Raw genomic sequence first — 25,236 nt, forward strand, 5'->3', positions numbered from 1 at the left:
GGCCGACACTCCCTACTGGGTTCCTCAGCTGCAGGGTTCCCAACAAGAAGAATGCTCCTGGCTGAGAGAGTCTGGTCAACAAGGCTCCCGGCCCTCCCCGTTCAAGGTGGCCTGGAATCCCCGGGACGGCTGGGCCTCTCTGGGCTCTCTGGAGCGGAGTCTGTGTCTCGGCAAGGCCCCCCAGGAACCAGAGCTCCAAGCCAGGTGTTCGTAAGCCGGCTGCCTAGGAGAAGCACCGGGAGAACCTCTAGGAAGTCGTGTGTGGGGTCCCCAAGGGGCTGAGGCCTCAGTGGCCTTCTGTCTCGCTGGTGGCTCCAGAGTGCATCCAAGGTCCCCAGACACCCAGGCCGGGGCAAATCGGTGGGGGCCAAGAGCCTCCTCTTGAGGGCAGTTCTGGAGTGATGGGGCTGTGCTGGTGTGAACCCCACTGGGGTCCATAGGGCACCCAGCCCAGCAGGCAAGGGGCCTGGCGCCACGCAGGCAACAAGGCTGAAGCGTGGGGTGCACCTGCTGGGCCACAGGCCCCGCCCCCAAGCGCTCCCAGCAACCAACACTCGGAGCCAAGAGGTTTAGCAAAAATGTTTAATCTCTCCTTAATGTGTGTGTGTATTTACAAGTACTAAATCTGAAGAACAGTAAAATAGGAAATAGCCGTATATTTACACAATCTGCGGGCGACCGCCCCACCAGCCGCGCTGCTCCTGCAGGACAGCGATAGCTGTGCGGGCAGCTCCGGCCCGCCAAGTGATCACTCTTCTTTTGGGTGGGGGCTCTGTGGTGTTAAAGGACAGCTAATTGTGGGCTTCGTCTTAAAAATATCTTTCTTTCTCTCTAAATATATCTATTCTAGCTTGTGTAGCACCAACGACGTGAGCCATCAGATCCAGAACTGGGGAACAGGGATGGGGGTACTCTGAGCAAGGCCAAATCAGGGAGGGCAGGAGGGAGGTTTGGGGCCATCCATCTGGGCCCCCCAGGTCCCTCTTCCACAGCCCCCAGTCCCAGCCCCTCAGGCCCTGGGTTGGGGAGTACAGGGCAAGCTCGAGGTATATGGAGAGACCAGGCTCCCAGACCGAGGTTTAAGTCGTCGGGGGGCACTCCTGAGACCCTGTGGATCGGGGAAGGGCAGGGAAGCACAGGGAAGGCCAGGCAGGGGGGTGGATAGGCGTGGCCTGCAGCAGGCAACAGCAGCAGTGTCTGGGACAGGCTAGGAGCCCTTGCTTCCCACACTGGGGCCTGGATCCCCCGAGCCCTGGGGCAGCAGAGGGGCCTTCCAGGCAACGGCGCCCACCCTCGTTTCGCAGAGCAGGGCTTCAATTCCAGGCCCCTGCCAGGCCCCCGTGCCAGTGCCGGAGCCTGGAGTGAGAGCCCCTGCCAGAGGGACACACAGAGGGACCGGCAGGGTGCTGCAGAGTTGGGAGGGCCGTGGGAAGTAGTGATGAGGAAGAGGCAGGGCCTAACAGCATGTACCAGCAGGAAGGCCGGCATGGGACCTGCTGCAGGGGTGAGGCAGGCTGGGGACCAGCTCCATGGGCTCGCATGTAAACAGGTACTGCTAAAGTGCTTGGCCTCCCTCTGCTACCACTGCCCTGCCTGCCCACCGTCCAGGTGACAAGGGCATGGGGAGGGCCCAACCCTTGAACCTGTCGCCTCACAGAGGCAGGCACAGGCGCTCAGCTCTGCGGGGACCAGGGAGGGCAGAGGAAGGGGCCAGAACTGGATTCTGAACAGGAGGGACACAGGGGCTGAGGAGCCCCAACCTGACCCTCACGGAACTGGAAGAACGGGGGCTTCGCATAGAAGCCGGCACCCTGGGAAGACTTTCCGGGGGGAGGGAACGGAGGCTTGGCCCCAGGCACGGCCAGGCGACATCAGAGGGGAGGCAGGAGTGCACCGGGGGATGAGAATCTAGGCCAAGGCGAGCGGCTACCAAAAGACAGCCAGATCTCCAGCCGGACCAGCCTCAACTCGGCTGCCCAGGGACGAGTCCACAGGGGCTGCGCTGAGGCAGGGGGCTTGCCTGAGCTCCAGCAGGGCACACACTGCAGCGGGAGGCCCAAGCCCTGCCTGGTGCCCATGGGACCCCCTGTCTGGCCTGTTCCATCCTCTTCCTGCACCAGGAGCGCTCAGCCTTCATGGAGCTCCCCACGGAAGGAAGCGGCCCTTGACCTCATCTCCAGGGTGTGGCTCACGCTGCTTAGGAGGGGGGACCCCAAGACGGGCAGCCCGTGGGCGCAGGGCTGGCCACAGTTAGCTGTCCCTTAAAGTCCATGGGAATCTTGAGTACCGTCAAAAAAGTGAACATGAAAAGGGGCCGGGCCGCTTGTTTGCGCTCACAAGTGACTGATTAATTAAAAAAACATAAAAAACGGGGTCTAACAACCTCTAGTATTCAACACTTGCAGTTTTAAAAAGTTCAAGTCAGACTAAACGCTAGCACGGTCATGCAGGAATCCACGGCCCCGCGCCCTGGACACTCGAGGGGCCGGCGAGTTCTCTCCTCTGTACGTCACAACGAAAACAGGGTGGCCCGCAGGTCGGGCGGCAGAGGCCTTGGGGGCGCCACTCAAGGAGGCCCTGGCCACTTCCAAGACCATTTGGTATTGCTTTCCCACTGCCTCAACTTCCTTATTCTACATCGTAAAATTTCTCCTCCTCCAGTTTACTGTACAGGACCCCACTGGGGCTGGAGACTGAGGCTAGAGCCACATATATATATATGTGTATATATATATATATATGTACAGAGTTCTTTTAATTAAAAATGTGTTCTTTCTTGCTCACTGAGGGCCGGATGGGCAGAGCCGACCTCCAGACCCTCTGGTCACTGTGTCCTACTCCCAGGGGCCCTGCCACAGCCGAGTGCCCACCCAGAGAGTTCCCCTAAAATAAAACCCAAAACAAGTCCCCCAGATGTCCTGCCGCCCGTGAGGGGCACTGCAGAGATGCTGGACTGGAAGCCGCTGAAGGTGGGCATGGAGAGCAGGGGACACAGAGGGGTATGAGGGAGAAGGGTGGCCAGGGGCTGCTCCCAAGCCCCACACGGCCAGGGAGAGCACAGCCCACCCAGGGGCTGGTGCCAGGAGCGGCGCTGCAGGGGAATAAATAATGGGAACGTGCGCTCATGGCCCGGAGCCCCAGGCCCCAGTGGCTCCCAGAGGCACAGCCCTGAGGACAGGAGAGGAGTCACCGAGTCCTTCTGGAAGTCACGTGGGGGCGCTGAGCGAGCCCTTCTGCAGCCCCTCCATAGGAGGGAGCTGGGACCTGTCTGGGCGAGGTTGACGTGGCGCTCCGGCCTCAGCCGCGGCCGCGGACAGCACGCGGTGAATTGGGAGGACGGTGGCGGTGGTGCAGCAGCGAGCGTTGGGGGTTCCAGACGCAGCAGGTGGGCGGCGGCAGGTGGACGACTTCAGCTCCCCTTGGCCGGGCCCCCGGCATTCGGCCTCCCCCCAGGGATGCCATCCGGGGCCCGGGCCTCCCACTCTGGGGAGGACGCCAGGAACAGCAGGTGCCCTCCTTGCCCCTCGTCCTGGCCCTTCTGACCTCAGCAGCACAGCCTCAAGGAGATGGACTAGGCCGGCTACCCCCTTCCCAGAGGGCTCCAGCCATACCCCCAGGTCCTTGGTGGTCACCCTCTCCTCCCAAGAAGTCCCTGGTCACACCAGGGCTCCTCCCACCCGCCCTGTGGTGAGCAGCTCTGGGCACGGGAGGTGCTGTAGGCACGGTCACCCACACCACGAAGAGTCGGGGCCCTCGCCAGGCAGGAAGAGGAGGTGGAGGGCCAGGAGGATGCTGGACCACACGCCCGGCCCCGAGCGCCCTGGCATAGGCACAGTTGAGGGCGAGGCTGCCTCCGAGGCCTCCCAGCTCTGGCTGCCAGACAGAGGCCACCCATGCGGGCCCTCTTGCTCAACTCCCGCTGGGTGGTGACGGCCAAGGGTCTCAGCTGCTCAGGGCCATCGTGTCCACCACCTGCTCCAGCTTGCTCCGGAGCCGCTGCCGCCGTGCCTGCTCGTCCTTCTCCAGGGCTGTCAGGATCTACAGGGGGAGGCGGGGCGTCAGTGGGCCCAGCCGGGCCTGCCTACTCCCATGGGGTGGGTACACGGAATCTTGGGGTGGGGGGTGCCCAGGAAGCATGTCACCCTGCCACGACCCGCAGGGACTCTGGAGCTGGCACCGCGCTGAGGGGCCTGGGTTGAGCCTGACTCCCAGGATCCCCGTGTGGAGAACGAGTCCCCCAGGTCAGTACACCGACCCTGTCCCCCAACCCGGGCTTTCATCAGAGCCCGCCCTGGAGCCCTCTCGGTGTAGGTCTGTCTGAGCAGGGATTGGCCTCCTGGGGCATGGACACCTCTCACAGCCTACTCTGCACCCCAGCTCCGCCTGAGGCACTGAGCGCTTGCTGGACCCTCTGCCCATGCTCCTGGATCCTGTTGGCCATCAGCCCTCCAGCACCAGTCCACCACCACCTCCCTGCACCCAAGTCCCCCAACCCACTACCTGTTTCTCTGCACCCCTTACAGGAGGACTTCTCAGAAAGGACTGCTAGCTCCTCCCGGTTCCCCTAGAGGGCCGCAAGAAGGCGGGCTTCAGTCCCCACCCTGCAGGTCACTTGTCCTCCTCGGCACTTGGCCATTGGCCCTGGCCTGTCCCCGGCTGTCAGTCCCAAGGCTCTGCCTGCCCCTCCCGGCTCTGGACTCATCTCTGCGGCCGCCTCCTCCACGCCTACATAGATGCCTCCTTCTCTCAGCTGCCGACCCCACACTTGGGCCCAGAGCCCGAGACTCTTGCACTCTCCAGTCTGCCCCCTCATGCTTGAATAGCTGGACGCCCCTGAGACCCACACCTCCTGCAGCCTGCCCTACTTCCTCTCACTCAGCCACAGGTCTGGAGATGGGCCCACACCCAGTCAGAGAGGCAACACCCAGCCCCTGAACCCCACGGCCCAGCAGCATGGCTGCAGCCTCTGCTGGTCCCTGCCTCCCTCTCGTCCCCTGCTGTCTGGCTCCAATTATGGCTCCAAACCCTGACCGCCCATCTCACTCGGGGAACAGCCCAAGTTCCCTGAGGCCTGCATACCAAGGGACGAACCGTGCCTCAGCCTTCCCTACTCCTCCCCCAGGGCCAGCTGATTCAGCATCCTGGCCTCTGTGGTCCTGCCACAGAGCCCACACTGGCCTCAGGGCCCTAGCACTGGCCAGGCCCATCCTGCTGCTCCAGGCCTTTGTGTCCTCTCCAGTCCAGCCTGTAAGTCCAACCTTCCTCCCCAGACAGCTCACGGAGCCCCAGGTCATCACAGATGCCTAGGAGGACTCCTGAAGCCTCACTCCAAGTCAATGGGGGAAGGTGCTGAAACTTGAGGAAAGGCCCATTGCCCTGCCCTGGAGACAGCCACCCAGGCCGATAAATCCCGCAAACAGGGCCCTCAGGGCACAGTCACTACCTGACCCATAGTCTCCACCTGAGAAAGATACAGCCGTCCACTCCCCCATGCCCCACGGTGACAGAAGCACGATCCCTGAGCTAGTGTAGCCCAGGCCTGGCAGGGAGTCACGACAGCATTCCCTCCCTGCCCTAGTGAGCCAGGTGGCCAGTCGGGGTGCAGAGGGGGAAGAGCAGGAGGCGCCCGGCCAGCCTGAGGCATGGGGAGGGGCCGGGTAGCTGCAGGGGCTTTGTCAGAGGGCGTGTGCCTGGCAGCATCGGGCAGGGGTCTGAGCCGGGCGGGCAGAACCAGCGCACATGCGCACCTCATCCTTGTACTTGGTGATGTAGGAGTAGATCTCGTGTAAGGCGCTCATGCTGTTGAACTGGCTCAGGTGCAGCCGCGACTGCTCCGCCAGGTAGGCGCTCATGTCCTGGTCGCTGATGGCGGGCATCTTGGCAATGTCTGCGTAGTACCTGTGGGGAGGCAGCAGGTGGGCCGGGGCAGCAGATGGGCCGAGGGCGGCAGGGGGGCGGTGAGTGGGGTCCTGGCCCCTCCCCTGCCCACCTGCCCATCAGGTGCTGCCTACCTCTCCACCCAGCTCTTGTAGTTGGGGATGTCCTTGGCGTAGAGCAATTTGTTGGAGGGCGAGTCCTTGCCCAGCTTGTGCTCAGACGTGGAGCAGGAGTCCATGAAGGTCTGGGCCACCACGGACAAACAGGCATCTGTGATGCTGCTCTTGTGGATGTCGAACACGAACTGCGGGTTCTTGATCACGTTCACCCAGAAGCGCAGAGGCAAGCTGTGGGTGTGCCCAGGTGCACAGTCAGACAGGGCCTCGGCACCTCTTCCGGTTGGCATAGGGAAGGGCCCATCCCGAGGGCCTGCAGTCCTCCTGGCTCTGACCCTCACACTGGTCAGGGACGTCCACAGACGTAGGGGAACTGAGGCCCCGAGAGAGCCAGGATTCCCGGTGAGCGCATCCTTACCTCCCAGGACCTCCTGAAGGGTAGCCCCCCCGGCATCCACAGGCATACATAGATGAGACGTACAGACAACAGTGCCCCCTCACCTTTGGGTTCCCCCTGCACATGGCCACAGCCCTCCTAGGCCTGCTCACATCAGGGTCATACACACAGCTGGGCTGGCTCACCCCCATGAAAGGCACACACCCACGCAGACACACCACTAGGGCTGGCTCACACCTAGACAGGCTCCCCTCCAGGAGAAGGCTCACCACCAAGGCAGGTCACATCTGGGCTGGCTCACCCCTCCTGCCCAGATGGGCCCTGGAAGCAAGACTGGGAAGGGGTCCAGGAGACATAGCCCCACAGAGAGCTGACCTCTTCATCCAAAATCCCCCTCTGGGACAGCTATCAGCTAAGGTATGCACAAGCCACTAGCCCAAGTTAACTGTTTAAATTAAAAAGAATTAGGGGGTTATGGACATTGGGAAGGGTATGTGCTATGGTGAGTGCTGTGAAGTGTGTAAACCTGGCGATTCACAGACCTGTACCCCTGGAGATAAAAATATATTATATGTTTATAAAAAATAAAAAATTAAAAAAAAAAAAAGAATTAGGGGCACCTGGGTGGCTCAGTGGGTTAAAGCCTCTGCCTTCGGCTCAGGTCATGCTCCCAGAGTCCTGGAATCAGGCACCGAGTTGGGCTCTCTGCTCAGCGGGAAGCCTAATTCCTCCTCCTCCTCTCTCTGTCTGTCTCTCTCTCTGCCTGCCTCTCTGCCTACTTATGATCTCTGTCAAATAAATAAATAAATAAATAAATAAATAAATAAATAAGTCTTTTAAAAATAAATAAATAAAAATAAAAAGAATCAAATGAAGTTAAAAATCCAGATTTTTAGTTGCACTCATTCTATATCAAATGCTCAGTAGTGATACATGGCTGCTAGCCATGGCTCTGAACAGCACAGATCTAGAACATTCCATCATCACAGAAAATTTCCCTGGACGACGCAGACCTGTATGGCGCTGCCTCCTCTCCAATGCCCCATGGAACCCTCTCACGGAGCACAGGTGGAGCTGGAGGCCCCAACAAGGGCCAAGGCTCCATCCCAGATTTGTGAAGCAGCAGCGTGTAGAGCTCAAAGTCCTAGGAGGACTAAGGTCACCAGGGGACAAGGGAGGAAGAGGCCAGAGGCCAAACACACAGGAGCTCCTGTAAGGATAGGGTGAATGGTGCCGAAGGCCCAAGGTTAAGTTCAGAGACATGAAAGCCCGCGTGAGCAGTGGCTGTTGGCCCTGTGGGGCGGGGAAAGAGCTTCAGGAGCGCTGGCTTTAACTGTCCTCCTACTGGAGCCAGCCAGCATGGACCATTCCACTGCTCCAGCTTCTCACACACAAGCCCGCACTCACACACCCTCACACAACCATGCACACCCAGAGACACTAGTGAATGCACAGGCACACACATACACACACACACGTGTCCACCTCCCACCCCAAGGCAGGTCCTGCAAGTTGGAGCAGAGGACCTGGGCGGGGAGGCGGCAGACGCCCCCAAGACGGGTGAATCAGGAAGGCCCGCCCACAGAGGGGCTGGCCTCAGAGTGGGTGTGGTGAGCTTGGGGGCCTCTCTCCTCATCTGGGCAAACCCGTCCCTGGGGCCAGCCCCCCTAGGCCCCGCAGCCCCCACCTTCCCCAGCCCGATCCCCTGCCCCCGGGCCGCACCCCTGCACCCGCCGCGCCGGCCCTCCAGAACCTACCAGTTGCTCTTCCATGTGTGGCGCACGTCGGAGTCGTGGATCTGGTGCTGGTCGGCCTGCTCGTCCAGGAAGTCGAACATGTACTTGATGGCCAGCGGCAGGGCTGAGCCCCGGTGCGCTGTGCTGAAGATGGTCTCGAATAGGTCATCCACAAACTTCTGGAGAGTGCCCTGCAGGCAGGAGAGGGCACAGAGCTCCAGGAGGGCCACCGGGCTGCCCCCTTGCCATCTCAGGCACCCAGGCCTATGCGGCCATAGGATAAGGCCAAGGGGGAGGGGATCTACTCTGACCACGGCTTTCTGAGGCCTGGGCCTGGGTGTCCCTGCCATGTCCCCACCACCCGCCCACCAAGGCCTACTTTGGTGGCCAGCAGCCGCGTCAGGTAGATCTCTGAGACCATCTTGCTGCCTCGGTCACCCTCCCGCTGATCCAGGTGGTCGTGGTTCTTCACCAGGTGCCACAACTTGGTGCCACTCTCCAGGTCGGGCGTGATCATGGGGGTGCGTGAGCGCAGGCTGTCGGGGCTGCTGGCTGTGCGCAGCATGCTCTCTGTGGGGACCCCGGCCGTCAGTGGGGTGCCCTCCATGCCTAGCACCCATGCCCACCCTGCTGCTGGCTGGGCAGCCTTGGCAGCTCCCTGATCCAAGCTGAAAACTGTGGAGTCAACAGCCCCACCGCCCTGGGTTGCTGGGGACAGATAGAGACATTGAGGCAACGGCAAAAGGACCACTAATGCGTGATCCGGGGAAAGGGAGCCTCCACATTGGAGGGAAAAGCCATCTCTCCAAGTGATGAGCCACAAAGAAGCCCCGTCCCAGCCTGTGCAGGGAGCCGCGGGGAGGCGCCCACCCAGGCCTGTGGGCCCTGCTGTCCCCATGCACCTGCTCACCATATCTGCTGAGAGACTTGGTAAAGGTGGACGAGTTGGAGATATTGTAGGCGGATGTCTGCTTGGGCACCAGGGCCACCGAGGACCCATCTGTCACCTGCGGGCAGAGGACCAAGAGACATGTGACCCCTCATCAGGCCCAGAGGACACCCCCGTTCCAGTTCTGAGCCTGGAGGCCAGTCGCCTCACTGCTCCAAGCCTCAGTTTCCCCAGCAGTGCATCTGCAGGGCTGTGTGGGCCCCTATATCATCTTCTTGGGATGTACTGCCCAGAGCCAGAGGGGCGTGGACGCTGGCTCCCGCACTGCCCCGGAGCCCCGGGAGGAGAGGCCAAGCCTTGGCGAGAAGGTCAGGAAGTCGGGGGGGGTCACCTGGTAGTGAGCCAGTGTGTTCAGCCTCTTCCAGTCGTTGTCGATCTTGGTGGTGACATCCTCATCTTGCAGGATGATGCGGGCCATGCGGCCTTGGCGCCACTCTGCAGGGAAGAGAGCGCTGGAGGGGCGGGCCACTGGGGCAGGCGCCTCCCACCTACTGCTCCCTCTGCCAGATCCTGGCCTCTCCCAGCGGAGGGGACGGACAGGCCCCGAGGGGACAGGGTGCCCTGTGGACACTCAGTGAGAGGCCTGGAACAGCAGAGTAAGGGAAACACAAGGCTTCTCCCCTCCTCGAGGCTAGGCTCCCTTCCCGGCTCTGGCTCTGAGCAGGACACACACACCACTGCAGGGAGGTCCTGTGTCCCTGCCCCGCCCACACCTCCTCTGGCAGCCCTACCCCCGCCCCATGGCAGCTGCCCTGCTGTGGGTATGTCCTGCCTTCCAGGGCTCTGGGCCCACCTCCTTGGCCTGGCATTTAAGGCCCCAGCTCTGGCTTCTCTGGTCACTGCTACCACGGGACCCCCAGGCCCTCTACCTCTGCTGCCTGCTCTAGCCCTTCCAGCTCTGCAGATGCCCCTACCTGTCTGGCTCATGAGCCAAGTGGCCCCCCATGCCAGCTCTGACAGCCTCCTAGCTCCCACAATGCACGGGAACCCACTCCCTGCCTCTCTCCCCTGCAGGACAGTGGCTCCTGAAGCAGACTTCCTGCTTCTCCCCTCCACCCTGGCCAGCAGCAACTTCCCAGAGCTCAGCCCAGACCACAGCCCTACCCGCAGAACCCCCCACGGCTTCCAGCACCTCCAGACCAGCACCCAGCATCCAGCTCACTGCCTGTGGCCTCTAATAGTGCCCCAGGGCTGCCCTGCAACCTCAGGCTCACAGAGCCTAACTTCCCGGAGCCCCGCAGTGGCACCGCTGCCAAGCTGCAGCCAGGCTCACCCAGGTCCATGTCCCCAGCCTTTGGCCGCTGGGAGTAGGGCACGCCCTTGTACACGGCATCCAGCAGCTTCTCCTTGACCTGAGTCACCGTGTCACAGTTCAGCCCCTTCACCGGCACCTCGGGTGCGTTCTCGTTCTCGGGGTTCACACAGTTCAGGGTCTGCGGGCAGGGAAGGGGGCCGTATCAAACCCGGGCTCTCCAGGGGCGCACGCTGTGCTGGGGGGCACAGGGAGGGCAGGGCTGCACGGGACGGCCGGGCTCGCACTCACCAGGGTCTTGTAGTCGATCTGCTGCCGGATGAGCTTGTCCTCGCTCAGGGAGTAGCGGGCCTCACCTGTGATGGCGTCGATGGGGCCCTTCTCCATCTGCTGCTTGATGGCGCAGTAGAGCATGAAGAGCGGCTCCCCCGCGCACTCCTGCAGCGGGCAGGAGGGTCAGGCAGCGTCCAGGATACCTGGGGGCTTCCGCCTCTGCCCGCCTGCCCCCCACGCAGCTGTGTGCGCGCTTCCCGCAATGAAAGAGGCAAGCGGAACCCTGGTTTGAGAGCCCCATGAAGACAGTGCAAGAGAATAAATGGGCCACTCAAGCTGCCCCTATGAGCTTCCAAGTGAAAACTCTAGCGCGGCCTAAACCACAAGGGCCGGGAGCACACGGAGAGAAATGCCTCGTGGCCAAGCTGGGTTTATACCAAGTAAGACCCAGGCTGGTACACTCCCCCTTGAAGCTTCCCCAGTTCAGGCCTCAGTGGGACCAGCACCACAGCCGCCTGCCTGTGCTCCAGAACGCCGCTTGTCGGAGCCCGAGAGGAACAGCCAGCACCACACACAGGACAAAGCCTAGGCTCCCCACAGCCCCAGGCACGGTGGACCCTAGGCCGCACGGCACTGCCCAAGGTGGCGGGCTGGATGTTGGAGGCCCACCCAGCTGGGACCCAGCCCTGCAGGCAGAGGACCGTCCCTCCTTCCATTACTGGAGGGCAGTAAGCCAATGCAACCATGGGTGCAGACACACTGACCCGGAGCAGCGACTGTCCAGCACTGCGGGACACAGGAGTCCATGGCCAAGACGCCCTGAAGGGGGCCCCTGGCACTTGGCACAAGTCCACTTTGCCCCTCTGGCTTCTGACCACTTTCCCTCTGGTTCCCCACACTGCAGCCACCAAGGCCACTGTCTATACCTCCAACAGCTCAGCGTGTCCCCGTCTCAGAGCCTCTGCCTCCGCTTGTCCCTACAACCAGAAATTTCTCCCAAGGTCTCTGCTGTGGACAAAGGCAGCACAGGCAAGTCTCAGGCACCTGGCCTTGCAGCAGGTATGGGCAGGGAGTCCCAGCATAGTCACCTGCCCCCTCGTGGCCCTGGGCCATCCCGTCCGGCCCAGTATGTTCCCTCATGTGCATGGTGAAGGGGCAAATAGGAATTGGAAGAAGTGGTGCTCTGAGTAAACGTGGCCTCCCTGTCCCTGTCCCTCTACTCACTATCCCCCATGTCTCTACCCCTCCACAAAGCAGGCCCCGATGGTGATTCTAAAGCACAACCCTCAGATGGCACCAGGCCCATGCACCCCGTCCATCTGTGGGTCCAGAGTCCCACTCACACAGCACACACACAGCCAGCCCAGCTTCTCAGACCAGATGTCAGAATGAGCCCCCTTTCTCTGGGGGCAGAGAGTCAGGTCCAGACAGGAAGGAACAGAGGCAGGGCTTCCCTTGGCTTACAGAGCACCATTTTACAAGCACTTAAGTACCCTTTGCAATCTGCACAGAAGCGAGTTTCCACAAGAAGGGCACGAGTCTGTCACTGGCCACCAGTTTTGTGCAACAGTAACGTTGCTTACAGGGCACCTGCTACGTGCCCAGGATTCTGAGAGTGCTGCTGTCCCCTCCCACCGTGGGCCCCATGGGACAAGCCCTGGCTCGGCTCCCCCGGCTCCCCCAGGTTGGAGCTGGCACACACCTCGAGGGCCTTTCTCCCCTGGTCTGGCTAACTCCTTCCCTTCCTTCACACCTGTGTTCAAGTCCCTCATCCACCTGACTTCCTGCCCCTTCTTACCTGCCCTTGTGCCCACACCCACACCTCTCCCCCCAACTCAGGGTAAGACCCTGCCCTAGGCACCTCCAAGGGTCCGCCGCTATCCCCGACTCAGTGAGAACCCTGGCAGCCGAGGTCCACAGCCAAGAAGCAACCACAGTCTAAGTGAGCCCCAGGCCACCTGAGCCAGCCCCCACCCATGGCCCCTGGGCCCCACTGCCTATGACCCTGGCCACCTGCAGGGCATCAACCAGACACCGGAGACCAGGCAGGAGCACACACGAAGCACACACGCTGGGCCACAACGGGGCCCCGCCACCCTCCACCTCTCAAGACTGCAGGCCTGTCTTCCAAGCCTTCAGATTTTAAGGGAAGCCAGACATTTATGTCTGAATCATCTGATTTCTAAATGGCGAGCAACCGGTCTCATTACTCACATCCCAAACAAAACCCACCTGGACCCGTAGTTAGCCTCCACCCGTTTCCGAGGCTGGCCACGGGCCTCCAGAGCTCATCTTCTGAGGGTGGAGGCCTGTCCAGGCAACAGAGAAGGCCACCCTCTCCCAAAAACAGTCGCCAACAAGAGCCCCCAAGGCTGGCCAGCACTGGGTGCTAGACACACAGAAGACCCTGCCCAGACATCCCCTCCGTCCCTGGCCCCAGGCCATGGGCTCAGCCACTGAGACGTGGGGCTGGGTCCAAACTCCAGGTCAGCCAGACGCTCACCACCTCTGGGGTGTCCGCTCCCGCCTCGGGGCTGGGTGAGGCGTAGTCAGCCTCCAGGAGGAGGAGGAGGAAAGAGGCTAACGGGACACAAGTCCTCGGGGAGTGCCTGCTGAGAACCAGTCCCAAGCTGAGCCCCTCTGAGCTGAGACCTGCCCCTGCCCGTCCCTCTCCCTTCTATTGCCCTTGAGCCTATCCGCCTGCCCGACACCCCATCTAGGACGTTCCCTCTTCCTCAGCCGCCACCTACCTTCAGGAATTTATACAAAAGGAAGGTGAACCAGTTGGTCAGCATCTTCTCCGCCACTGACTCAGTCCTGGGGGCACAACATGGACAGGGGTGGGGGCTTGACTCCACCGCCCACTGCGCCCGCCCCACCGCCACCCAGGGCGCTGAAGGGGCTGCCCTGGAAACCCCAGCGCTCTGCCCCAAAGAGCCCAGCTTCTGAGTGGGACCACTCTGGCTTGGTGCCACCGGGTGCCCGAAGTGGCATGGCCCGGGGCAGGGTCCCCGCACCCAACACGCTGGTTCAGCCTCCCGTGTCTGCAGGCAGAAGTCTGGGCTCACCGCCGCAGCAGCAGCTTGGGGTGGTTCTTGCTCTCTAGGTTCTTCTCAATGAGGTCGGACAGAAGCTGCTTGAGCACCCCCGTGGCGTACTCCATCTCACCCTGCAGGGCCGTCATGATGAGCGAGGCCACATTGCCCCGGTCCCGCATAGAGAAGCTGCGCTGGGCCTCCAGCGTGCGTATGAAGGTCAGCAGGAAGTGCTTCTTGGTAAGCAGCTGCCCAAACAGTGTCAGCGACTTCTCCACATTGGCCTGCACCTGGGGGAGAGGGGGCAACCCATGGGCACACTCAGACCCAGAGGGGCACCCAGTTCCCACATGAGAGGCAGGACAGGAAGGCTGAAGGCAGGGCCAGAGAGGGGGCCTTGCAAGAGGGTGACACGTTGCCCTAACAGGTCCCGGGGCCTCAACTGTCCTCGGCAGAGGGAATGTGTCCAGGAAACTACTTGAGAAACCCATCACAGGCAGGGACCGGGACAGACCAGTGTCAGTGCAAGGTGCAGAACGAGGGCCACCCTCCTTGCAGTCGGATGCTGGAACCACCATCTCCTGCAGCCTTTCTCCCATAGCTAGGAGGAAGCTGAACTCAATGCCCCATCTGCTGGGCACCAGCAAAGCAGAGCCATGTCTCAGTCTGCACTCACAATAGGAATCACTGTCCCCACGCCATAGAGGACAACAAAGTCCAGAAGAGAAAGAGATTTGTTCAGGGCCATATGACATGGAAGTGGGGAAAGGGGGTGGAATGCAGGCATGGCTGGCTCCAGGGACCCTACTCTCTCTCTTATGCACAGCAAAACAGGAGATTCCCCACCAGACTATGCTGGAAGCTGCCGGTGCCACTGCTGCCAGCCCAGGCAGATAGGTGACAAGACCCAAGTAGAATACAGTCATAACTAAGAGAACATTCATATTGACACAGCAGATGGTCACATCAGGAAAGAGATGCGATAAAACACGTGGAACCCTCAACGTGGCAGCCATCCCAGGGATGAGGAGCTGCTGAGCAGCCCTGGTTATCCGGGCCTGAGCCAGAGTGACAGGAAGGCCCATTCCAGCAGAGCTCAAGAGGGACTATCCCACCAAAAGAGCTGCGACAGGGAATGGGCTCCCCCACATCCAAAGCGTGCAGAGATGGGATGCCCTCGGCCAGATGGCATGACCGAGCAGATTTGCTGAGCCCCTGCCTGTTTCTAGCTGAGGACTGGACTCCTAGCCTGCCTCTGGGGACCCCCTAGGGGACTTCAGGGCCAGCCCTCTTCCTCTCAGCAAGCTCACGCCCATAGCCCGAGTACCGTCAATAGCTCCACAAACCAAAAGCCCAGCTCCATGAGGGCCACCATTCTGCCGTCAGCCCCACACTTACCCCGAAGAGCCATGCAAACTCCTGCTGGGCCCCCCACCTCCCAGCCCACACAATAGCAGCCCCAGCCCCGCGAAGCTCAGCATCCGAACCAGCCAGCAGATGGCCCCGGTGAATGGGCCTGTGGCACACAACGCACCCAAGGCCTCACTGGAACAGAGGCAGGCCCCAGTGAGCCCAAGCTCCGGCCAGGGCGACTGGCTGGAATGCGGGCCAGCCCCGCCCCAGGCCCCCACCAGGCCCGTCTCCCCACCACAGCAGAAGCACTACAGGGAGCCGAGGGCCCTGCCTCCCAGGGCCCCTTCCAACCCATCTGGGCCAACCCCCAGGGGTCCCGGGAGCAGACAGACGTCCCCATGAGCTCCAGCCGACAGCCCACCTCCATCTCCTTGAGCACTGGATGGTCCTCGATCCCAGGGAAGAGCACCCGCATGGCATACGTCCGGTAGTCAAGGAACGGGATGCCGGCACCGTCCAGGTCGTTGGTCAGCTCGTGGATGTCTGTCTGCAGCTCCGCAAAGGCTGCAGCCACACGAGGTGTCAAGGCAGGTACCCCTCCAGCCCCAGCAGCACCCCCTCAGGGCTAGGCTCCAACTCGGGCTCTGTTGCTCCCTGGCTGGGTAACCTTCAGGAAACCCCCAGGCCTCCCAACGCTGACATGCGGACAAAACTTCTGTCCCTCTGATGGGTCACAGGAGGCACCAGACAAGAGCAGAGAAGGTGGCGTGCCCGGGGCCGGGCTGAGAGGGGCTTCCTGCAGTTAACCCTGGCACCAGGGGGCAGTTAAGCTCTGGAGGCCGGCTTCCTCTACTACCTAAGGGCACACATCACTCGCCCTGGCTCCCAGGCCATAGCTGCCGGGAAAAAGAGGAATGTGGCCAGGGAGAGGAGACAGGAGGGTCTCTCCAGGCCCTAGAGCCCTCCACTCTGACAACCACCACACGCCAGGCTCAGACCGCTGGGCCCTCTCCATCGCCCACCCTGCTTGGAGCAGCTCTGTTTCGTTCAGAAACAAAGGCAGGCAGGGGTAGGGCAGGCCTCAACGGAACATTCCAGAGCTGTGAGGCGTCTGCCCTGCAGCACCATGGGGGAGGCACTATCTGATCAGGAGCCAGAGGAATGCCAGGCGGGCTTGGGGCCCGACTGGCAGGTTTAATTAAGAGCCGGGACCTTCATCCCCGGGGCACTGCCGCCGAGTGCCTGGTTATCACCGCCTGGCCGGCCCCGCAGCACCCGCTGGCCTCTGCCCCCCACGCCGTGCTGGCAGATCAAGGCGTCCTGTGTGCTGGCCGCGGCATACAGCTGCCCCCTCCCAAGGTTCTCCCTGCCCACAGAGCTCCCCATCCAGGCCACCTGACTCCCACCCAAGGCTCGCACACCTGTCTGTGGCCCGCAGCATGGGTGGGCTGGTCCACAACCTTTCAGTTCTCAGGCCAGGGTCCTGACCAGATGGGACATTCTAATCCCCATGAAGCTACCAACACCCCAACGTCAGGCCTACGTCAGGCCTGCTGCAGGCACGAGGCCCCCATGCAGCAGCCATTCCCGGGGCCTCACACCCTGCCTCCTGCTCAGGTCCTTTTCCTCATGCCCCAAACAGAAACTCTCCCACCACTTGCCTTCCAGAGCTATGGCCAGCATCTGCACAATGTCTGAGGTTGCTCTTAACCCCTAAGACAGGTCCTTCACCTGTCAGCGACCATGAGTGTGGCTTCATCCACCCCTTGCAACCGCCCCGGCAAGCCAGGAGCCATGAAGAGACAGGGGCCCAGGTCACCCAGCCCTGCAGTGCCACCTCGCAGCAGCCAGAGAAGCTAAGCAGGTCTGAGGTTGGCCATCACAGGCTAAGGTTACTGTCTAGTGCCCAGAGCCTGCAGCACACACAGAAGCCAAACCCGCCCCGCTCAAGTGGCCACCACACAGTCCAAGGTCTCCATCCTAGGCCATCAGGCTTCCCTGCAGCCCCCGACATGTGTGCCCACCTCTCTTCTGCCCACCCTGCAGCATACCCTCGGCGCACAGGCAGGGAGAGCAGTATCTGCTCTGCTGGGGAGGAGCCTGGGCCTGGGGCACACTGGCCTCTCTGGGTCATGTGGGACGGAGGTGGGGCGGCCCCTACCTGCCAGGACATATCCCCTTCTCCGGGGTACCCCCTCCTGCCCTTGGGGTCTGCCAACTCTCCCTGGGGGGCTGCCAGGAGAGCAGGTTTTAGGGAAGGGGGGGGCGTGTGAACAGGCATGGCATCAGGGACTGGGTGGGGCCAGTCCCAGCAGAAGGCTGAGCTTGCCCCCTGTGCTGGTCCAGGCACCCCAGGGAGAGACTGCTGAAGATGAAGCTGAGGGTCCAGGCCGGCCATGCTGGAAGCCAGCCTGCGCCCCAGACTCGCCCTGCACAAAAACCCACACGATGTCTCTCTACTGAAGGCCCTGAGCTGATCACCACTCACACAGCAGGGTCCTAAGGGACACACGCCCCTCATAGGAGGCTAGGCTGAAGCCTTATTCCCAGCACAGCCCCGAGAAAACAAAGACCACTACCGGCCAAGGTGTGTATGTACTCTAAAGAGAGGGCCCCGGCTCACTGGTGCCATGCCTGACCCCAGGGACAGAATCACCGTGCCCATCCTACAGACAAGGAACCTGAGACATGAGAAGGTCGTGTGTCCTGCAGGCTCACAGACACGAGCTCTGTGGCTCCAGGGTCTGTGTCTCTGGCATCATCCACAGAGGCCAGACTCACCCCAGGGCCCAGATGCAGGCCCTGGTCAGAGCCTCACCTGTCTGCCCGCGCCTGTACAGCAAAGGCACCAAAAGGCTGAATACCGAGCCAAATTGTGGGGAGGACAGGGCCTGGCTCACATGGGGTGGCAGCCTCAGCAAGCTCTCCGCCTTCTGTCCCCCAAGCTGCTGCCTGCCCCGCACACACGCACGCACGCCTGTGACTCTGACGACGCACCTTCCTTGCACTCCAGGGCCACTCGGGACTCCAGGTTGTCCATCTGTAGCTGCAGCCGCTTGAGGGTACGGTCAGCGTCCCGAGACTTGCGCTTATAGGCAATGAGCACAGCGACGATGACCAGCAGCAGGAGGCCCCCGCCCCCGCCAATGCCAACGATGGCAGGTAGGGTCAGCAGACTGTCTGAGTATACCTGCAACATCCCTGGCGAGAACTCAAAGCCGCCAGCCCGGACCTGGGGGTGGGGATACAAGCCACTCAGGAGGTCCCTTGCCCACTGGAAGCTCCAGACGCCCCTGGTACCATGCCCCTTGAGAGACCCATGGCACCTGCCCCTGGCCTGGAGCAGGCAGCAGGTGGGGACACGGGTACTCAGGGTAGGTGCAGGACCCACCAGGGGCCCTCAGGGCTGAGTAAGAGCTGAGCCGCCCTCTCGCTGGGCCAGAGGCAAGTCTGGGGCTTAGCCACAGAGTCAGGTTTGCCCTGGGTGGGGCAGGGTCAGTGGGCTGAAGGCAGGTGGGGCCCAGGAGACCAGAGCTGGAGCCAGAACATGGCTGGGCGGGCCTGGACGCACCGTGACCTTGTGTTGCCCCGTGAGGTTGGGTGACTCGCACAGCAGCTGGGTCTCTGACACAGTGAGGGCGCAGGGTGTAGAGCCGATGAGCACCGTGTAGTTGAGCCGCGAGTTGCCGGGCGCAGGCGGCAGGAGGTTCCGGCCCTGCAGGGGTGAGGGTGAGCCAGAGAGCCCCATGGCCCCACAAGCCCTCCCCCTCAGGCCCCCCAACCCCAGGCTCATGGAGGCCCACCTTGAGGATGAGTGGGGAGCTGGGCTTCAGCTCCAGGAGGCCCGTGGGGCTGAGTGGCTCCAGCACAGGGTCCGGGTAATAGAGGAAAGAGGAGGCGTTGAGAACCAGCAGGGCGCGTACGTCATCCATGACGAAGCCCAGCTCGTCGGGCCGCTCCCCCAGTTCTGGAGGGCTGCGCGTGGGGTTGTCCACCGACGGGGCCCGGCACACCATGGTGGTATCGTTGTACACCAGGCAGCTCTGGGGACGCAGGTGTGGATGCTGGGCTGGCTGCTCCCCACACAGTCAGGCCCCAGCAGGGCCGAGGGGATGCCGCCTTCCCTCCCCAAGATCCACCCTCTCCGCACCCCCTCCCCCACCCCCACAGTGGCACAAGTTGCTAGGGATCCCACAAGGACTCACGTTCTCCCTCTCGATGCCTCCATATTTGGCTCTGATGCGGGGTTCGCGGACAGTGGCCAGGTTGGTGCCTGTGACCGTTAGGAGGGTCCCTCCGCTGGAAGATGGGGTAGGGGGTCACGAGGGGGAAGCTCTGCCCAGGCCCAACACACACAGGTTGGGCCAGACATGCCAGTCGAGCTCCCCAAAGATGGTGGACAGGTTAGAATCCCTGTGCACTGGACCTCCAATGGCACCAACCATGTCTCAAGGTGCACACAGTCCCTCGTCCTGAGAGCCTTGACTCTGGGCACTTCACTGCATTTGTCTGATCTTTCTGAAGAGCCCAGCGGCCCAGGGTTTGGCGGACAATCTGTGTCCATGACCAACACGAAAACTGGGCTCTCGCATCCAGGACACAGCAGCACTCCAGGTCTTCACACACCCATTTGGGACCTACTCCCCCACCCCACCCCCGCCCAGTGCAAAGCACAAAGAGAGGCGGGTATAGGAGCCCCACCCTCAGCAGGGGCCACACAGAACAGATGAGGTCTCGGGGGCTCACGGCGGGCTGTGGGGGGGGGCACCCACCTGTTGATGCTCCACTCAGGGTCGATCTTGAGGATGGTGGGGTCCTCTGTGTAGTTGTACTTCACCTCCGGGTTGGTGAGCTGAGCGCGGTTGATGTTGATGACAATGGGGGCACTGCCGGGGCTCTGCCCAGGGGGCGTCAGACACCTGATCTCTCTGGAATTCCTCCTAGAGAAGCCAGGAGGGACGGTGAGGACACAGGTGTGCGGCTTGCTTACGAGATAGGCTCAGTAGCTTGGCTCCATCACCAATAGCCGTGCAGGCAAGGCACCGGCACTTCCTGGGCCTCACCTGCCCACCTGTAAAACGGAGCCCCAGCGGGACCCACTTCAGGTACCCGTTGACCATTCCAGCCACTTTCCCGCCAGGCCCTCTGAGGGGCTCAGCGTGTGCCTCCCAGAGGGCCACGCTCAGCATGGATTCCCACTAAGGTGAGCCAGGTACACGGTCGCTACCCCCACCCCTCCTTCTGTCTCCTGATAGAATAACCGAGCCAACCCAAGCCTGGGCCATGAGGAGGCTGAATGAACTGGCCAGGGTGGAGAGAACACTTGGTGACCCCCAGTGAGCAGCAGTCAGTCACTGCCTGCACCTGGGCCCCTGTCCCCTCAGCTCCTTCAGCGCAGCGGAGGCCCCCCGCCACTGGGCCCGCTCCTGCAGCAAGGCTGCAAACACCAATAATTAGTCTGAGAGCGGATAATTACCGCAGGAAAATATTTAAAGGACCGTTCCATTATCATCCCTAATCTAAAATTATCCACTTCAAGCCTCAAGGCTTTTGTCAAGATTTCTTTTTCCTCTCTTAAGAATTTTTTTTTAATACTTGTGCTCCCAAGGGATCCCCCTCACCCCAAAACAGGGCAGCTGTGCCCGCCCCTCAGGTCCAGGCTCCGCCCACCCATCAACCCTGCCTGCCCTGCCCTTCCCACTCTAGGAGGTAGCCTGTCTCCATGGTAACACTCTCCGCCTCTGGTTCCCATAGTGATCACCCCAGCCTGGCTCTCCACACCCCCCTTGTTTCCTGGGCAACGGGAGGGGGCATGCAGCCATCTGAACCAACCACCACCCAGGAAAGGTAGGCCTTGTCCCGGCCCCCCCACTCCACATCTGTAGCCCATACCAGGAGAAAGAGCAGGGCCGGCCGCCAACAGACACAGCGATGTCACTGCCCGCATTCAGGTGGCTGCCCTCGATGCCAATCCAGGTGCCCCCTGAAAGAGGCCCTCTTGCAGGGCTCACCCGGTAGAAGGTTGGAGTCTATGGGAAGAAGGGACTTCCTTGAGCTGCAGGGAAGGCCTGCCCTTCCGGCCAGAGGCCTGCTCACACCTCCAGCCGTTTCCCGGACCCCGTGTGCACATGGGCTCTCATATGCAGCCCACAGGCAGGGCCCAAAGTGTGCAGGAGGGACCTGGAGACAAGGAGGGGAGGGGAGACCAGAACAGAGGTGTTGCTGGATGAGGGGACTGACGGAGGACCAACAGCTCAGTCTGCCCTGTACAGCTACCCCCTAGCCACCGGGGGTCGGGGGAGAGGCTTACCACAAAGGTGAAGCGCTTGGGGGACAAGGCCCGGTAGTGAGGGGAACAGTCTCGCACACACACTTCCACCAGGGCATCGTGAGCCCGCACGGTGCTGGCATCCCCAATCTCACAGACGATCCTGCGGGATGCCAAGGGGCCTCAGCGGGCTGCAGGGTCCGGCCTGGGTGCCGGGGCACCCCTGCCTGCCCACCCTATCCAGGCTGCACTCACTGCTCAGCACTGATGTACTCGCTCTCCACAGGGCTGCACAGCACCTTGCCCACACGCACGCCCAGCCGCACGTCCTCAAAGCGCAGGCCCAAGTTCTCGCCCGTGATGGTGAGCCGTGTGCCCCCCTGCCGCGGGCCCGTCTCAGGGAACAGCTGCAGAGAGGCCAGGGCTGGGACACCGGTGCAGTCCGCCGCTGCGGGCTGAGCCGGGCAGGGAGCGGGAGGCGGCCAGGGGCTAGGGGTGCTGGGGGGCTGCCTACCTTAAGGATCTTGGGGTCGGTGCAGCGGCTGCTGCCGTGACGGGCATGCATCCAGGCGGCAGGCGAGTCGGCGGGGCAGTGGGGGCGCAGAGAGCAACGGCGCTCCGCCACGCACCAGCCGCACTCAAAGCGTGGGTCAGCCTTGAGGCAGAGGCCACAGCTCTCTCGCAGGGCAGGACACTTGTACAGGTGGGCTGTGGGGAGGGACATGGTCATCCCGGCCTGCCCTCGCGCCCCCTCGAGCCCCAGACACCCTGCCCAGCTCACCCTGGATGTTCTGAGGGTTGTCAATGACGAAGTGGCCATTCCACACCACCGACAGGTTCACGGGCAGGTCGCTGACATCATTGCCCTCGTAGGAATACTGCGGGCAGTAGGTGAGCGGATGGTCAGGCTATACACACAGCCTAGACTCTGGGGTCACAGGCCTCTGTCCAGGGTGGTGGGGCAGGGCCTGCCTGCCCCTCCTGGCTATCTCTGGGACTGGCCCCCCAGAACAGGCTTGGCAGGACAGAGTTGGGGGCTCTGCCTGTCCAAAATGGCATTTCCCATCTGGAGCTGGAAATCCCACAGAGCCGCCCACCTGCCAGCCAGCCGAGATGGCTAATCTGTCACACCCAGTTCTGCCTCGGCTTACCACCCCCCAAACACACACACGCACACACACGCACACCCCCCCTGACACAGGGCTTCCTTCCTGGTGCCAGAATCCCCGCTCTCCAGCCAAGCCTGTCCCCAGCAGACCCATGAGGCACACCCTCCAGGGTGACCTCCATTTCTCCCTACAGTCTGCCCCACTACAGAACCAGAACTTCCCAACTGGCCCCCTTGGAACCTGCTTCTTTGTCTGCTGAATGGATTCAGTGATCCTGACACCAGGACTGCCTCGAGGTTTAAGACATGTACCCCTGAGTCCTGGGCATGGCCTGGCAGGAAGCAGCATCAGGGAAGGCCCTGCCCTCCCACCCCCCAGGCTGGGCAGGGCTTGGGGACAATACCACTCCCTGGGGAGCTGGGGCCCAGCACTCCCAGCTGTGTCCCACTTTCTGCAGCTGAAGACCTCCACTCCATCCCAGAGCAATTCATCACTGTTTTATCTGCAGGAATTTAATTGGATCCTATCAAATTCCCTGGTACTCCCTTTTCCCTTTCAACACAATCATAGGAAAGACAAATGTGGGCCGGGGCGGGTAGGAGGAGGGCAGGACGGAGGGGACAGACTGGAGGATGGCAGAGAAACAGGGCAGTAGAGGTACGCACAGACTCCTGGAGAGCAAAGAGAGGTTGGAGGCATCTGGGGTGGAAGCAGGGGGTGGGCGTGACAGATCAGGAGATGGGACGGGAAGGACAGGATAGGTAGGAAGGTGTAGGGACCTCTCCTGCCAGGTGCAGGCCACAAGGGCCTGGCTAGGTGGCTGACCTGCCCCCAGGAGGCTGCTGTGACCCCCAGCCCACCCGCCGGATACACAAGGCATCGCTGGCCAAGGAACCACCGCCACTGGCAGGCGGCCACACCTCTGACCAGAGGCCTCTCCCCTGGGATTCTCTCCTGATGACTCCCTTCTTGAACGATGAGGAAACCAGGCTTGTCAGCTGTCACAGAGCCCGCCAGGGGAGAGCTTGAGGCTGGTCTCAGGACCACCAGTGCAACACTACGCCCACCCACCAGAGAAGGATGTGGGTCTGTAGCAATCACTGTCGCTCAACTCGCTGGACTTGACCAAAGGCTTCTGAACTGCTACCCTAGCAGATTCCAGACTCCAAACGTGGCTGCTCCCCAGCCCTCGGGCAACACCGCTGGCTACCACGCACTATGTCAGCCACTGTGGACAGTTTCTGGGTCTGGCCGGATGCAGAAAAGGAGCCGAGTGCCTGGGCCCTGTGGCCCTGCCTTCGGCCCTCCAGGAAGCACAGGGGAGGCCGGCACATGGGCATCCCACACGGCAGCCTGGCTGCCGCGCCCACATTGGAAGAGCCCATGCGAAACCACGTGCGCACATCCCACCCCGTCTGCCTAAGTCACCCTCTCCCACGTCTACGATGTGCTCCCGCCAGACATCTGGGCAGCTCTCAGCGCGTCCCCCTGAACCACCCCCCACACACCCCGGCACAACCGGGGGTGCCTTCTGAGCCATCCCGGGCACACCTGCCCATGCACCGTCTCTGTGCTAAGAGCAGAAACCAGGCCGTAAGGCAGCGAGGCTGAGCAGCACAGGGGGCGCCCGGCAACCCCCCGGCCTCACCGAGGAGTTCTGGCACTGCAGGCTGGAGCTGTTGAAGCGCAGGGCAGTGACGCGCGCCGGGCTTCCCGGGATGTGGAAGAGGCACTCGTAGCCACGCTGGCCCGACTGAGGCTGCGGCAAGTTGCGAGCGGCCAGGGTGATGGGCTTCACCACACCCACTGGCACGTAAATCTGGGTGGAAGGCAGGATCTGCGGGCAGTCCTGGGGGCGACAAGGCTTCGGCTGAAGGGCTGGTGCCACCAGCATGGCGCATCTTACTCACGGCCCTGACCCCTGTGCACAGAGCCTGCGAGCATCACTGAGCCTGTTTCACACACTGGGCGACCCAGGACTCAGAAAGAGCTAGACGAGCTGGAGGCGGGAGGCCTGGGTTCTGTACCCGCCGGGCTGTGGCCTCCCTACTGTGCGCCCATGTGCCCTCGCAGGGCCCAAGGACCCCACCAATAGGCCACGGAGGAGGCCCCATCTGGCCCACATCTGGAAAGGCCCTTGAGGCAGAAGCAGCCAAGGGAGCGCGTGGGGCGCTTGGGCTGGGAGCTCCCAGCTGGGGGCCCAGAGAGCATGTAAAAATAGCCAGAGCTGGGCAGGAAAACATCCCGGGCCCCCAGGGCCAGCATCTCGGCAACAGTGACTGATGCAACGGCCCAGCTCCCTTGCAGCACGGCCGGCAGCAGCCTCGGGAGGAAAAGGCCCCTTGGGAACTACGCTGAGCTGGGCTTTAAATAGAGATGCTGAAAACAGGCTGTAATCCCCAAGCCCTGCAGCACTCCCCAGGCGGGCCTGGGCTGGGCTGCTCCACCGAGGTTGTGGGGGCCTGAGGAGGGAACCCGGGCTGCGGCAAGGCAAAGGCTGGCCGGCTGACCGCTCACTGCTGGGTCTGCAGGGATGCACCCATGGGGAGAGGCGGGTGATGAGGACACATACGTAGGGCCGCCGTTAATATGTTCAGGGGCCCACACCCACACCAGTGCTTCCCTGGCCTTCAAAGAGGTACCCCAGCCAGCCCCCGAGCCCAGGGATCCACCCGCTGCCTCTCGAGCCCCTGGCTGCCCCTCCTGGACCAGCAGCAGCTCTGGCTCCTTCTGGCCACCAGGACTGGGCTCCTCTCACCCCCTAGCCTCACACCTCCCTCTACAGACACCATCTCTGCTGCCCAGGGGCCCCGGTCTCTCCCTTGGGGTGTGGCCTCTGTGCCTGCATCAGGCCGGAGTCTGGCTCAGGCC

The 25,236-nt window shown here is 62.1% G+C and overlaps 1 protein-coding gene across 1 annotated transcript in view; it reads right to left on the reverse strand.

The window, feature by feature from the left end:
- Positions 1–568: 568 nt before the first annotated feature.
- PLXNA1 (plexin A1) overlaps positions 569–25,236 on the reverse strand; it is a 49,407-nt gene continuing 24,739 nt past the window's right edge. The window contains exons 10-32 of the mRNA XM_032842870.1: positions 24,014–24,214; positions 22,038–22,134; positions 21,771–21,964; positions 21,512–21,663; positions 21,299–21,419; positions 20,881–21,017; positions 19,761–19,928; positions 19,194–19,287; positions 18,792–19,031; positions 18,560–18,703; positions 17,986–18,220; positions 15,410–15,552; positions 13,669–13,925; positions 13,351–13,417; positions 10,619–10,765; positions 10,349–10,508; positions 9,407–9,510; positions 9,037–9,133; positions 8,506–8,696; positions 8,148–8,317; positions 6,012–6,224; positions 5,748–5,898; positions 569–4,038 (exon numbers count right to left, since the gene is read on the reverse strand). Coding sequence (XP_032698761.1) covers positions 3,943–4,038; positions 5,748–5,898; positions 6,012–6,224; positions 8,148–8,317; positions 8,506–8,696; positions 9,037–9,133; positions 9,407–9,510; positions 10,349–10,508; positions 10,619–10,765; positions 13,351–13,417; positions 13,669–13,925; positions 15,410–15,552; positions 17,986–18,220; positions 18,560–18,703; positions 18,792–19,031; positions 19,194–19,287; positions 19,761–19,928; positions 20,881–21,017; positions 21,299–21,419; positions 21,512–21,663; positions 21,771–21,964; positions 22,038–22,134; positions 24,014–24,214 — 3,579 coding nt within the window. The 3' untranslated portion in view covers positions 569–3,942. The remainder of the gene's footprint in view (positions 4,039–5,747; positions 5,899–6,011; positions 6,225–8,147; positions 8,318–8,505; positions 8,697–9,036; positions 9,134–9,406; positions 9,511–10,348; positions 10,509–10,618; positions 10,766–13,350; positions 13,418–13,668; positions 13,926–15,409; positions 15,553–17,985; positions 18,221–18,559; positions 18,704–18,791; positions 19,032–19,193; positions 19,288–19,760; positions 19,929–20,880; positions 21,018–21,298; positions 21,420–21,511; positions 21,664–21,770; positions 21,965–22,037; positions 22,135–24,013; positions 24,215–25,236) is intronic.

The sequence above is a fragment of the Lontra canadensis genome, unplaced genomic scaffold (assembly GCF_010015895.1).
Source record: "Lontra canadensis isolate GAN:19392208 unplaced genomic scaffold, GSC_riverotter_1.0 scaffold133, whole genome shotgun sequence".
NCBI classification, from domain to species: Eukaryota; Metazoa; Chordata; class Mammalia; order Carnivora; family Mustelidae; genus Lontra; species Lontra canadensis.